Source organism: Micropterus dolomieu, linkage group LG05, assembly GCF_021292245.1.
Source record: "Micropterus dolomieu isolate WLL.071019.BEF.003 ecotype Adirondacks linkage group LG05, ASM2129224v1, whole genome shotgun sequence".
NCBI lineage: Eukaryota > Metazoa > Chordata > Actinopteri > Centrarchiformes > Centrarchidae > Micropterus > Micropterus dolomieu.
In genome coordinates this window covers 11,150,324-11,163,548 of record NC_060154.1, presented here as the reverse complement: position 1 = coordinate 11,163,548, position 13,225 = coordinate 11,150,324, and the positions used below count along the sequence as shown (strand labels likewise).

At 43.9% G+C, this 13,225-nt stretch overlaps 1 protein-coding gene and 1 long non-coding RNA gene across 2 annotated transcripts; both read right to left on the bottom strand.

Moving 5' to 3' along the window:
* Nucleotides 1–2,308: 2,308 nt before the first annotated feature.
* On the bottom strand, nucleotides 2,309–6,557 carry LOC123971372. Its single transcript, XM_046050131.1, has 2 exons — nucleotides 5,905–6,557; nucleotides 2,309–4,635 (listed from the first exon to the last, which is right to left on the bottom strand). The coding sequence occupies exon 2, from the start codon at nucleotides 3,046–3,048 to the stop codon at nucleotides 2,380–2,382; it is 669 nt and encodes a 222-aa protein (XP_045906087.1). The 5' UTR covers nucleotides 3,049–4,635; nucleotides 5,905–6,557; the 3' UTR covers nucleotides 2,309–2,379.
* A 172-nt stretch (nucleotides 6,558–6,729) lies between these two features.
* LOC123971475 lies at nucleotides 6,730–8,693 on the bottom strand. The gene is made up of 3 exons (XR_006825196.1): nucleotides 8,616–8,693; nucleotides 7,937–8,262; nucleotides 6,730–7,423 (listed from the first exon to the last, which is right to left on the bottom strand). It is a non-coding gene; the product is annotated as an uncharacterized LOC123971475 (long non-coding RNA).
* Nucleotides 8,694–13,225: the final 4,532 nt, after the last annotated feature.

The window sequence follows — 13,225 nt, the reverse complement described above, 5'->3', positions numbered from 1 at the left end:
CTTGTTATAATCCTAGAGTCTCTGGACCTCTAGGTAGTTTTAATAATTATACAATTATTACTAGTGATCAGTTAATAATCGCTCAATTATCTTAAATCAGTCAGTCAGTCTCATATCTTAAGGGTCAATTCTCTTGGCAGGGACGTAGAAATAGGCAACACACACAGCTCTTGATTATATTACAGTGAATTTATTCTCTAACTAATGTGATAAAAAGATGGTTGGATACAGGGAACATAAACATTTGCTGAACAATGAGCCTGGAAGTTCGATTGTGGGAAGCATTTGACTCATAGGGCATAGAAGAGCTAATGAAAGTAAACTAATGCTATGATTTTAGGACTTAAAAAGTGGAAATATCTGATCACAGAAGATGTGTTAGGTCTTACTGCTTGCCGGCGGCCTGCTTGGCCTGTTGCACGGGTCCCACTAGCTGCCGATCCTGGCTTTTTGCTAGGGATTCTCCGGGGTTCTCCGTGTCTGATTGAAAACGCCTCCTCCGTCTGGCAATTCGGCTGTTTTCAGGTTTCCTTCGTTGTAGCTGGCGAGACCACGTGGCTTGGTCTGACCTCGGTGAAGTTGGCTCGATGAAAAAGGCTTAAAATGGAACTTGGTCGTTCCTGAATTAGTCCAGTGTAACTTAACGGACTGATAACTTTAACAAACAAAAGAAATAAAGAAAATAAAACAAACTGAAGGGCAGATCGATGTCTCGGCACTTCACGTGTGTAGCTTCAGGCGAACAAAAGGCCTGTTTCGCTGGTCGACTCTGAGGGCGTTGCCTGGCGAGGCACACCGCACGCGTGCCGAAGCGTCCAGCGAGCAGAGCAGAGTAGAAGAGAGCCAACAGCGAAGAGAAGAGAGCAAAGCGAGGTGGCGTGTCGCTCTTTTGTTGCCTGGGGCGTGGTTCTCCAGGGGGCGTCTCAGGTTTCCAAAGGGACTGTCTTTCTAAACTAAATGTTTAAAAGAAATCTATTTGCACGTATTATAATCAAAATATTTTCCACAATCGAACCTCAACGGTCAAACGGTTGTACTGTTCTAAGCATTTGGTAACAGGAAACAATTGTCACATTATTGGTCAGGATATTTATACATTTAACGGCATTTCCAATGAGGGCATGTAATACTTATTTCGTCCACTTGGGGGAACTCAGGTTATATGAGTAAAGCTTAGATTAATCAAAGATCATCTCCTTAGGAACTGGGGAATTATTGTTGATTCGCCCTTAAATTCAAGCTGGCGGTTAAGAGTATAGTAAAACATTCCTTTGTCATCATTTCTAAAGGAATTTTGTAGGAAAGTATTATGAACAAGCATTGATTACATTAGATGAAGGAGTGTCTTGCTGAAAATAAAAACACTGCACAAGTAACTTTCTTTTCAGCACTAATATCAACAACAGATAACAACAACAGTTAACATAACTACTCAAATAGAGGCAAACGTAATCAAGTAACTAAAGATTTAATTAAACTTAATTAAATGCTTTGAGTCTTTGGAGACTGCATTCCCTTTTACATTGAAAGTTCGGCTGTCCTGGATTATGTCACACTTAGGTGAGACAAGGAGTATCCCTTTGATGGGATAATAAACATAGAGCAAAGTCAGTTGCCACGGAAACATGTGTGTGGGGGGCCAGTTTTGATAGGCTGTTCAGGGAAATGCCAATGGCTGGTTCGTGTCCCTTTGTCAGTTTTACAGTCAGGCCCCGCGTTATCAGCTTCGGAAACAAAAAGGTGCCAGTTTTATGGTCGGGCTAGCACTTAGAGAAAGCAACTTTGACCCCTCCCCTTCTTCTCTGGGGAGGAGAAAGGAATTTAGAGTAGCTCCAAATTTATTCAATATAAAATGCACAAATCCACACCGTTGTTCACTACACACTCCTCTGTAGGAATTAGCCGAGTTGTATCCTCACTGTCTGTTATTATAATCTATTGTTATAATAACCTGGATGTGGGACATATCTCTTACTAGCCTCCATCCTTCATCTCTCTTTGTAGTTTTTAAGCATTAGTTCATTGTTGTTAACTGTGTAACTTTGGCTTCTTCGACACAAAGTTTGCTGCCTGTTGTAGTATAAAACATCCAAAAATCAATAATAATAATAATAATAATACATTTTATTTCTAAAGCGCTTTTCAAGACACTCAAAGACACCTTACAGTAAAAGCAGAAGTTATGTACATTTAAAACAGATTAAAAAAATAAATAGCATAATATAAAATATGTGAACAGTAGACAAAAACAAGTGGTGCGGAAATTCATAAGAGCATACATATAAATAACAAAATAACAAACAGCAGCAGGTGTATATAACATTATTTGATGTTAAAAGCTAGTCTAAAAAGGTGGGTTTTGATTTGATTTGAAAGAGTCTATGTCGCTGCAATCTCGAAGAGGAGGGGGGCTGCAATGGTGAAAGCTCTGTTGCCCCAGGTGCGGTGCTTGGTCCTGATTTGAGGTGAGAGGAGGTTAATGTCAGAGGAGCAGAGGTTGCAGGAGGGATTGTGGTGGTAGAGCAGGTCTGTGAGGTAGGAAGGGGCCTTGTTATGGAGGGCTTTATGTGTGAGGAGAAGGATTTTGTACGGAATGCGTTGGGGAACAGGGAGCAGGTGAAGATTCTGGAGGACGAGGGTAATATTGTCACGGGTGCGTGTGGTGGTGAGAAGGCGGGCAGCAGAGTTTTGTATATACTGAAGTTTATTTTGGGCTTTCGCAGGTGAACCATAGAGGATGCTATTGCAGTAGTCAATTCTGGATGTAATGAAGGCGTGGATCAGGGTTTCAGCAGCAGAGAAGGTGAGTGATGGGCGGAGACGAGCACTGTTTTTGAGGTGAAAGAAGGCAGTCCTGGTGACATGGTTGATGTAGTGTTCAAAAGTGAGGTTGCTGTCAAAGACGAGGTTGCGGATGTGTGGGGATGGATACAAGGTGGAGTTGTTGATGGAAAGGCTGAAGTTGTTGGTGTTTTTTGTGAGTGATTTGGGGCCGATGATGATCGTGTCAGATTTATTGTAATTGAGTTGTAAGAAGTTGGTTTGCATCCAGGTTTGTATGTCGGTGAGGCAGTTGGTCAGAGTTGGTAGCAGAGAGGTAACTGTCGTGATGGATTCGGTGGAGATGTAAATCTGGACGTCATCGGCATAGCAGTGGAAGTTGAGACCATATCTACGTATGATGTAACCGAGTGACAGGATGTAAATGATGAACAGGAGGGGACCAAGCACCGAACCTTGGGGGACGCCTTGTGAAAAAGGAGCAGTGGAGGAGGTGCAGTTATTGATGTTGATGAACTGTTGTCTGTTAGTGAGGTAGGAGCAGAGAGAGTGCAGTGCCGGTAATATTGGAGTAGGTTTCCAGTCGGGAGAGAAGAGTGGAGTGGTTGATGGTGTCAAAGGCAGTGAGGTCGAACATAATTAGGATGGTGAGGTGACCGGAGTCGGCAGAGAGGAGGAGGTCATTGGTTATTTTGAGGAGGGCTGTTTCAGTACTGTGTTGTGAGCGGAATCCAGATTGAAGTGGTTTGAACAGGTTATTAGTGGTGAGGTGGGTTTGAATTTGAGCAGCGACAACATGTTCTAGGATTTTTGATAGGAAGGGGAGATTGGAGATGGGTCAGAAATTGGACATGATGTCGGGGTTGAGACCAGGTTTCTGGAGGATGGGGATGACAGCTGCAACTTTGAGTGTTGTGGGGACTGATCCAGATGTGAGGGAGGAATTAATGATTTTGAGGATGAGTGGGGTGATGGATGGAAGGCAGGTCTTGATTAGGGATGATGGGATGGGGTCTAAGCTGCAGGTGGAGTTGTTCATTTTTGTGGTGAATTGTGACAGTTCTGAAGGTGTGAGTGAAAGGTGGACCGGACAGTGTTGAGAGCGTTTATGTATTGGGGAAGGTAGTCTGTGTATGCGTGAAGGTGAACTGTTAAGCCGGTTTTGTTGTAGAGTCTTTCCAGTTGATGCTTGCGGGATTTCATTTTTGTGAAGTTCAGGAGTGTACCAGGGTTTGTGAAGGAGATGGTTTTGGTTATAAGTGGAGCCAGCAGGTCGAGACAGGAGGAGAGAGTGTGGTTGTAGTAGTCCACAAGATCATGAGCTTGAGGTTTCTGAATGAGATTTTGCACTGCACTTTTGAGGTGGGAATGGGGATATTAATGTCCATTATGATTGCAAGATGGTCTGAGATGTGGAGGTTAATGCTGGAAATATGATTTAATGTGAGAGCAGTGGAGCAGACCAGGTCGAGGATGTGACCATGGGAATGGGTGGGGAAGTTGATGTGCTGTGTGTAGTTGAAGCAGTGTAACAGTTCCATAAATTCAGTGGCGGATTTGCAGTTGGTGTTGTCAATGTGGAAATTAAAGTCTCCAAGGAGGAGGACAGTGGGTGATATGGCAGAGAGCTGGGTCAGGAAATGAGAGAAGTCGGAGAGAAAGGTGGGGTTTGGCTTGGGGAGCGGTAGAGGATGGGTGTGAGAAGCAGAGTGGGACCAGAGAGTTTGAAGGTGAGATGTTCAAAAGGCAGAACAGCAGGGGTGGAGATGGTGGTTATTTTGATGTCCTTTCTGTAGATCGTGGCCACATCATCTCCCCGTCCCTCCGTACAAGGCTCGTCTGCGTAGGTAAATCCTGTAGGTGAGATCTGGTTTAGTGAGAAGTAATCCAGGAGTTTGTGCCTGTGATGCAAAGGAAGTCCAGTTTATTGTCAATGATGAATTTGTTCAGGATGAGAGTTTTATTGCTTAATGATTGAGTAGGGCCATTTTCAGGTGACGTTGTTTTGGGATTTGTTGGGAGGACTGGGGGAGAGGACGGAGGTTAAAGAAATTAACCTGTGAATTTTTGTGATGACGTGGTGGGGATATGCGTTTTGACCACATTGTGGGGATGCAGTTTGGCGCTGAGTACTGGTATGAAAATATGCGAACAGAGCGTTTATGTGAAGGAAGGGTAGTGACACGTGAGGCCGCAAGGGGGAGCTGGTGAGGGTAATTGAACTGGGAGCAGCCGCAGTGGGCGGAGAAGAAGCCTTCAGGGAAACGATGTGTGGTGTAAATAGTCAAGCACGTGAGGCAGACTGTACAGCATGTTGGCTGCTAAAAACAAGCTACCTAGTCTGTTGGGGTGCACTACATCGGTCATATAAAAACAGAAACAGATTAAAATTTTCAATTAAACCAAAGTTGTGAGAATGGCAGGTGGACTGGAGCCAGGTGTTGACGCTGAGGAGTCTGCTGAAGTGCTCTGAGTCATGGGACAGATTTGGTAAGGGACCACTGATAAAAACCATTTTACCACAACTTTTTAAAAGGCTAAAAATTTCAATAAAATCCTTTTTTGTCTGCTCAGATTCCCGACGAGCTGTGTCATTATGGCCAATATGGACAAGCACCCGGTTTATGGAGGATGGGAGTTAGTGCAGCAGTTCAGGTAGTTTGCTCAGCAGTCGGGACTGTGGCTCCACGAAGACAGCATGTGGTGGTGTTGAAGAAATGGATGTTCCTGATAATGCTATCGCCCACTATCAAAGTGGTAGGGGCATAAAGGGGGCAAGGAGAGAGATGATGAGGGAGCTCGCAGTTCGGCAGGGCTCGGGTGTTACTGCGGACTCGTGCGGGCGAGGCTGTTGAGCCAGTTGCGTCCAGGCGAGGTGGTCTGCCGGAGCAGATTGAGGTTGAGGAGGAATACCGCTGGGTTTGTTCTCCGGTGGGATCCCAAGCCACCCATTTGGTGTCAGAGCTCTCAGCCGCTGGCGGTGAGGAGGCTGCAGGTTTGGCAGACGGTGTGGATGGGACTTGGCCAGGGACAGGGGAATGCACAGGGGGATCAGCTGGATGGTACGGGTTGGAAACCAGTGGATGGATCTCATAGGACGGTGTCCTGATTGGTTGAGCTCACCTGTTTTTTTGAGTGCTCTGCTATCATGAAGCTGGAAATGAGTGGGAGACGGGCCGAGAAGCTGGTCAGCAGAGAGTCCTTCCTCTGCAGTTCATCTGAGAGCCAACGGATGTTCTCCTTAAGGTCAGAGATCTTTTTATTTGCCTTCTCAGCAGTTCGCTGTCCTGGCATGTCACATCAGGCATCATTGTCATGTGTTGTCTTCAGCAGATGTAGATGGTGGCTGGTGAACAGAGATAAGAGAAGGCCAGTACAGGGCTAACACAGGGAGGCAGTTGTAGAAAGGCGACCTATTTATTAGCTGTCGCTACAAAGCGAAGTGCATGGTCACTTACAGGCAGGGGCTCCCAACTGGAGCCGACTGTTCTGGTATGGCTTTGATAGGGGGTCGAAGAAAGTTGGATATAAAACTTACCATTCGCGTAGCACGTCCTCTCACTTGTCTCTCTCTCTCTCTCTCTCTCTTTCACATAAACACCACAGCACAAATCTGTCCAACACAACGCTGGCAATGTGACCCAGCTTTAAAAAAGTTATTAGTAATGGTTTAAAGTAAATCAAGAAACACATGGCTCATGATGGAGCCTAAAGAACATTCTCTTCTCATAAAACTTATAAGCACTTTTGAAAAATAAACTACAGAAGTAGTATGAAAGGGGGCTGTTGCTTTATTGTTCTAAATAGACATTTCATTGTTAGTGTACAGTTGTGGTTTTAGTACTTGCTTTTAATTTGCTTTTATTTTATATAGTTCCAAAGCAAAAATCTTTGTTAAACAGTTAAAAGTTTGTATGAATCAGTGAATTATAGGAGGAGCCTACACTGTCTTTCTTCTTCCCTGGTTTCCCCGTCGCGTTTATACTGGTGTTTATTCTGAATAGTAAACCTCATTCACTTAGCTAGTTAGGCTGCGTGTTGGAGATCAGTAATTCACTTGAAAGATATTTAATTAGTGAAGTTGTTTAATTAGGGTTAGGCTTAGGGAGTGACAAGAATAATCATGACTAGTCGACTAATCAAATAAATAATTAACAGATTAGTCGACAACAAAAATAGTCATTAGTTGCAGCCCTAAATATATAAATATATATGATTCTGGCCTTTCAAATTAATACAAAAAATATTGATGTTGTACAGCATTTAGTATTGCGTCATTTTATAAGCCGACTTTTGCTCAGCACCCCCAGCTGTGACTGACTCCCAGAGCCCTTGGCTGGGATTTTGACACTCGGAGGACCATGTGGTTTTACCGTTTTTGGACATGAAGGTCTGCCTTTCGGCTTCTCAATATTCTTCTTCTTCATCTTTTTCTTTGTCTCCTTCTTGTGTGATCGCTCTCCTGATCCTCGTGGTCATAGACTTTGTCTGACACGTATTCGTCATCGGAGTCCTCAGTACCAGTTGTCGTCCTGGTCCCCAAGGTTTCGGACGATGATAGCTTTTTTGGTTGTGTTTCGGGGAGCGTTTTTGGCGATGATTTTTTGCTAGACTCTGCGCTTCGGTCACAGGGGGCTGCTCACTGATAAAATAAAATGTGAAATGGGAAGTGAAATCCAATCACAAGAGGTAATTCGAATATAGTGCCAGAAGCAGTCTTGATGGATCCAGGCAGAAGACAAGTCTAAACATAGACTGCATGACATAAAAATTACAAATACATATGATGTGTTCTGCCACACACAGATGTCAAAGGTTTTGGTGAGAAAGGAGGGAAACTAACTCTGCATTTTCCTGGAAATGAGTCAAGATGATCTCCTGGGTTTTTAAAAACACCAGGGAATCTAGAGTCAAGTGGGTTGGTTGGTCGAGAATTACGTAAGTAGAGGTTAGTCAGAACTATGAGAATCCAAATGAGATTACAGTCACTAAATGAAAGAATACCAAGAAAGTTGATAAACGTCAGCGGGCAAAAGCAAACAAACATGCTAATATGAAGTTTATACAGGAAAGTTATCAGTTAGCTGAGCTGCAACATTAAACAGTAACTTCATATCAGCTGAACATGTTATATAATGTCAAAGGGCAGAAATACCTGCTTAAATTGACAACTTTTAAGTGTTGGCAGGAGGCAGTACAGTTTCCATTTGAATTCAGCCACAGCCAGCCATGGTGAATGTGTTGAGACAGGACAGAACGGACCCAAACGCAACTCTCAGTGGGAAGGTTTACAGAGAGGCTAGGGAAGAGGAGATGGAGGTGAGGTGGACGCCGGGGAACATGGAGGACTGAGGAGCAGGCGAGGCTCAGTCAGTGAGGCAAGGAGTAGGGGGAGCCGGGAGGGTGCCGTGGAGGAAGCCCAAGAGGAGAGGACCGGAGAACGAGCCCACCTGACAGAACAGAGGACGAGGGTGAGTGAACCTGGGAGGGAAAGCAGAGAGACAGAGTTAACACAGGAAACAACCAGGAGCTGGAAAACAGAGATCACTTCTTGAAGTTAACCAGAGCTTGAGCGGTTGGCACCAGGTTGAGTGCAACGACAATCAAGCAAAGATGGTGTGGAGAACCGGGGGTTGATATACAGGCAGGGATGAGGTTGATTACTGGCAGGTGTGGCAGGCTGATGAGGTGCAGGTGCGGGTCATTGGCTGGGCTCAGGAGCGGAGGGAGAGAGGAGGAGAATACGCAGGGGAGGAGACACAGGGAGGCAGGCAGAATACAGGAGAACAAAACAGTGGGAGAAAAAAAAAACGAGAAAAAACCAGGACACTCACCGTCAGCCGGGCTGGCCCCACAACAGAATGTGGTGTTGTGTTTACAGAGCCGTCACTTCAGGTAGGCACAAGCAGAATGAATCTGTTTTCTCTTTTTTCAAATTGAAATGGAATGAAAACCACACACAACCAGCACAAACCAGGGTTCTGGAACACCCCCACAGAGCACACTGCTGATCACAGGCAACCAGATTGTGTGCGGCCCAATCCCAATGTCCCCCCTAAACCCTAAGCCCTGAACACTCACAGACTTAACACTTGGCAAGTGATTGAGTGCAAGAGGCACTTTGCCACATTATCACGTTACCTTGACGACGCTGAAACACGTTGCACACTTTTTATTTTATGTTTTTGAAGGATTTTAAGACCAGCAAGCGCTTTCCCCACATGGTGGAGGAAAGGTAAATGTCAGTCTACATCGTCAATAATCAATGTACTCATTGTTGTTCAAAACAGCATCATTAAGCAAAAACTAAAATTGTTACGGCGGGTGGCTGAGTTAAGCAGGTTGGAGGACCCAAACGCAGGACACAGAGTGGAGCAGGTATAGTTCGAGGGTTTTAATTAAACAAAAGGTGAGCACACTTACAAAGTGTGAGTGGCTGAAAGACTAAGTCCAAAACAAAGGTTGTCCAACAGAAAACCAAAACGAGCAGGGAAACACGGAGCAACACAGGTGACAGACATGAGACTAACGAGAGAGAGAGAGAGAGAGCAGAGGAAAACAGAGAGACTTGACATGACAAGCTGACCTGGGGCAGAGTGAATAAGTGAGAACACAGTACAGAGCTTAACAGAGAACACAAGACCCGGAGACTAAAGACACAAACTAAGGTACAAGACTAAGAACATGACATGGAATCAAAGACCAACAGATAATGAACTGACCACACAATAACTCAGAGGAACTCAAAACACAACAGACTATATAACTGATACTGGACACAGGACAGAACCCTAAACACTAAGACATAAACCGAGACACAGGAGTGGGAACAAAGACAAAGAACTGAAACACAGGACCAAGAGCCAAGATAAAAGACGAGACATAAACTACTAAGGACAAGGAACGAGAGAAACAGGAAAATAGACATACGAAACAAATGGCAAAAACTCAAACTCACAAGGAAGAAACTACAACTCATAACAAAAATAAACAGTTGAATAAATTAGGTGTGTAATAAGGTGGTTGCATTCCTCTGACTACATGTGTTCTATGTTGTGTGCGTTCGTTTCCATGCTTGTTTGTTTACCGTCCTTCTTCTTCTCTTATAAGGCAGATTTGCCGTGTTTTTCTCTTGCTTCCGGGCTTCCCCTGGTAACCCCCATATTTCACGTCACAACTTGATTATTGGGCCTGTGAGTGAGTGTGGTGAGTGGTGCAACAGATTTTGCCAGGAGGTGGCCAAGGAGGATGGTGTGTGGACACATCCTGTATCCTGTCTGTAGTTACATTGAGGCAACAAAAGCATTCTGTATTAACCTAAAACCACCATGTTTCCCAAACGTTAACCAAGTGCTGTGCATGCGTGAAGCTGTAAAAATCTTTAATACTGCTGTAGTCGAGCACCGAGGCACCTACAGTGGGACTATTTGCCACCAAAGGGAAAATACAGAGTTATTTGAAAATATGTGGACAATTTTCTACATTTCTTGAGTAGCTGAAATAATGTCATACTGTCACACTGTCTGATCGGCCCGGTTTAGTTTAGGTCTCTGTGAGTTTTGCTCATTGGTCTGTTCAGTATCTGTTATTTAGTCTGTTATGTTCAGATTCATTCTTGCCTGTTCCGTGTTTTGGGATCCACTGTTGTTTGATTTTTGTTTTGTGTTGTAGTGAACAACGGTGTGGATTTGTGCATTTTACAGCTACCCTAAATTCCTTTCTCCTCCCCTGCGAAGATGGGGGGGGTGTCAAAGTTGCTTTCTCTAAGTGCTAGCCCGACCATAAAACTGGCACCTTTTTGATTCCGAAGCTGATAACGCGGGGCCTGACTGTTAAACTGACAAAGGGACACGAACCAGCCATTGGCATTTCCCTGAACAGCCTATCAAAACTGCCCCCCCCCCACACATTTTTCCGTGGCAACTGACTTAGCTCTATGTTTATTATCCCATCAAAGGGATACTCCTTGTCTCACCTAAGTGTGACATAATCCAGGACAGCCGAACTTTCAATGTAAAAGACTGCAGTCTCCAAAGACTCAAAGCATTTAATTGAGTTAATTAAATCTTTAGTTACCTGATTACGTTTGCCTCTATTTGAGTAGTTATGTTAACTGTTGTTGTTATCCGTTGTTGATATTAGTGCTGAAAAGAAAGTTACTTGTGCAGTGTTTTTATTTTCAGCAAGACACTCCTTCATCTAATGTAATCCAAGCTTTCCTCATGTAACCTGAGCTCCCCCAAGTGGACGAAATAAGTATTACATGCCCTCGTTGGAAATACCGTTAAATGTATAAATATCCTGACCAATAATGTGACAATTGTTTCCTGTTACCAAATGCCTAGAACAGTACAACCGTTTGACCATTGAAGTTCGATTGTGGAAAATATTTGATTATAATACGTGCAAATAGATTTCTTTTTAGACATTAAGTTTAGAAAGGCAGTCCCTTGGGAAACCTGAGACGCCCCCTGGGGAACCACGCCCCAGGCAACAAAAGAGCGACACGCGACCTCGCTACTCTCTTCTCTTCGCTACTTGCTCTCTCCGCTGCTCTGCTCTGCTCGCTGGACGCTTCGCGCCAGGCAACGCCTTCAGTCGGCCAGCGAAACAGGCCCTTTTGAGGGATCTGGTTTGATTTTATGAATAATAAAATTCATAACTGGGTATCAATTCTCATAAATTTATTAAATTGCATAACTATAAAATTTAGGTCTGCTACAGTGTTTTGGAACCTGTCTGCCTGAGGCCTTTACCACGAAGCAGGATTTGAGCTTATCCAGGTAACTTCGGGGTTAACCCTGGGTTTTCAGTACCACAAAGGTGGTTCACTTCTTACCTGGGTAGATCTCCATGGTAACTTATGCTGAACGGCTAACCTGCTCCGGAGCAGGTTATGTTCCAGATAAGAGATCAACTCTATGAAAACGCCACCTACTGACCAATCAGCTCTCTTGGAAAATGACATCACCATCTGTAGGAAATCCTGTTTTAGCCAATAGGCTGTTTATGTTTGCAGCAGGGAGAAACTCTTGACTATAGCGATATAATCCTACAGAGAATGATTAAAAGCCTTAGGCTACTGTTTTATTTTTCTTATGTGAGGCTGAATATTATGAGCTGTTTGGTAGAGATATTTAACTACACAATTTTAATATGAATGTAGGCTATCTATTTTAGGTTAGTATAGCTTTCTTATAGGCCTACTACAGAGATCGTAGTCATGTTCTGTCCTACCTTTTGCGGTGTGGGCGCAGCCTAAATGTTGAGATTCAGTCTTTCAACAACTATCTGAGCACATTTTATGGCATGAATGGAGTTTTCGTTTCATTGCTTTATGAAGTTAATTTAGAACAATGTTTGGAACACTTTTGAGTGTGTTAAATAAATTAATTTCATTTTTGAAGTGACGACAAGTTTTTTAAAGTGAGGGGGAATGGCCCGTGTTTTTTAATGTGGAAACGCTGACACACAGCCAAGCTGAAAGTATAAGGCTGATATTTTCATACAGCTAATAAGAACAATTTAAATCAACGCAATATTATAGACTATGCCTATGCCTGTTTATTTAGGCATTCACACTGTCTGCGATTTTCTGTCTCCCTGCGTGTGTCAGATGCAGGCGTGCGACTGTCGTATTTCTGTAGTATTACAGTTTAATCCTCCTTCATAAAATATGAAGCTCTGCTGACAGTGGACTTGTTCATGTCTGTGATTGGTCATCTGCTGCTAACACCGCCTCTTTTACGTGAACACGCTCCCAGCTGGATTGGGAAACCCTGGGTTGACTTACCAAGTTGATAACCAGCTTCGTGGTACCGCTTATCCCCACCGCAATGGTTAGGGTTAGTTAAGCCAGATAACGAAAACATATCCTGGGTATGTTGAACTCGCTTCGTGGCACAGGCCCCTGGTGTTAGTTATTTACCACTTCTTGTTTGGTTGTTTTATGTCAGTTTGTTCTGTGTTTCTGGTTTCAGTCTGTTTCCATCTTTTATCTCGTTTTGATCTGTCTGCTTGTTTTCATGATTGTTGGGTGTATATATATAAAATCCAGAATAGAATTTAAAATAATTCTTCTTACCTACAAAGCTCTTAATGGTCAGGCACCATCTTATCTTAAAGAGCTCATAGTACCTTACTACCCCACCAGAGCACTGCGCTCCCAGAATGCAGGGTTACTTGTGGTTCCTAGAGTCTCCAAAAGTAGACTAGGAGCCAGAGCGTTCAGCTATCAAGCTCCTCTCCTGTGGAACCAGGTTCCAGTTTGGGTTCAGGAGGCAGACACCATCTCCACATTTAAGAGTAGGCTTAAGACTTTCCTCTTTGATAAAGCTTATAGTTAGGGCTGGCTCAGGTAGTCCTGAACCATCCCTTAGTTATGCTGCTATAGGCCTAGACTGCCGGGGGATTTCCCATGATGCACTGAGCTCCTCTCTCCTCT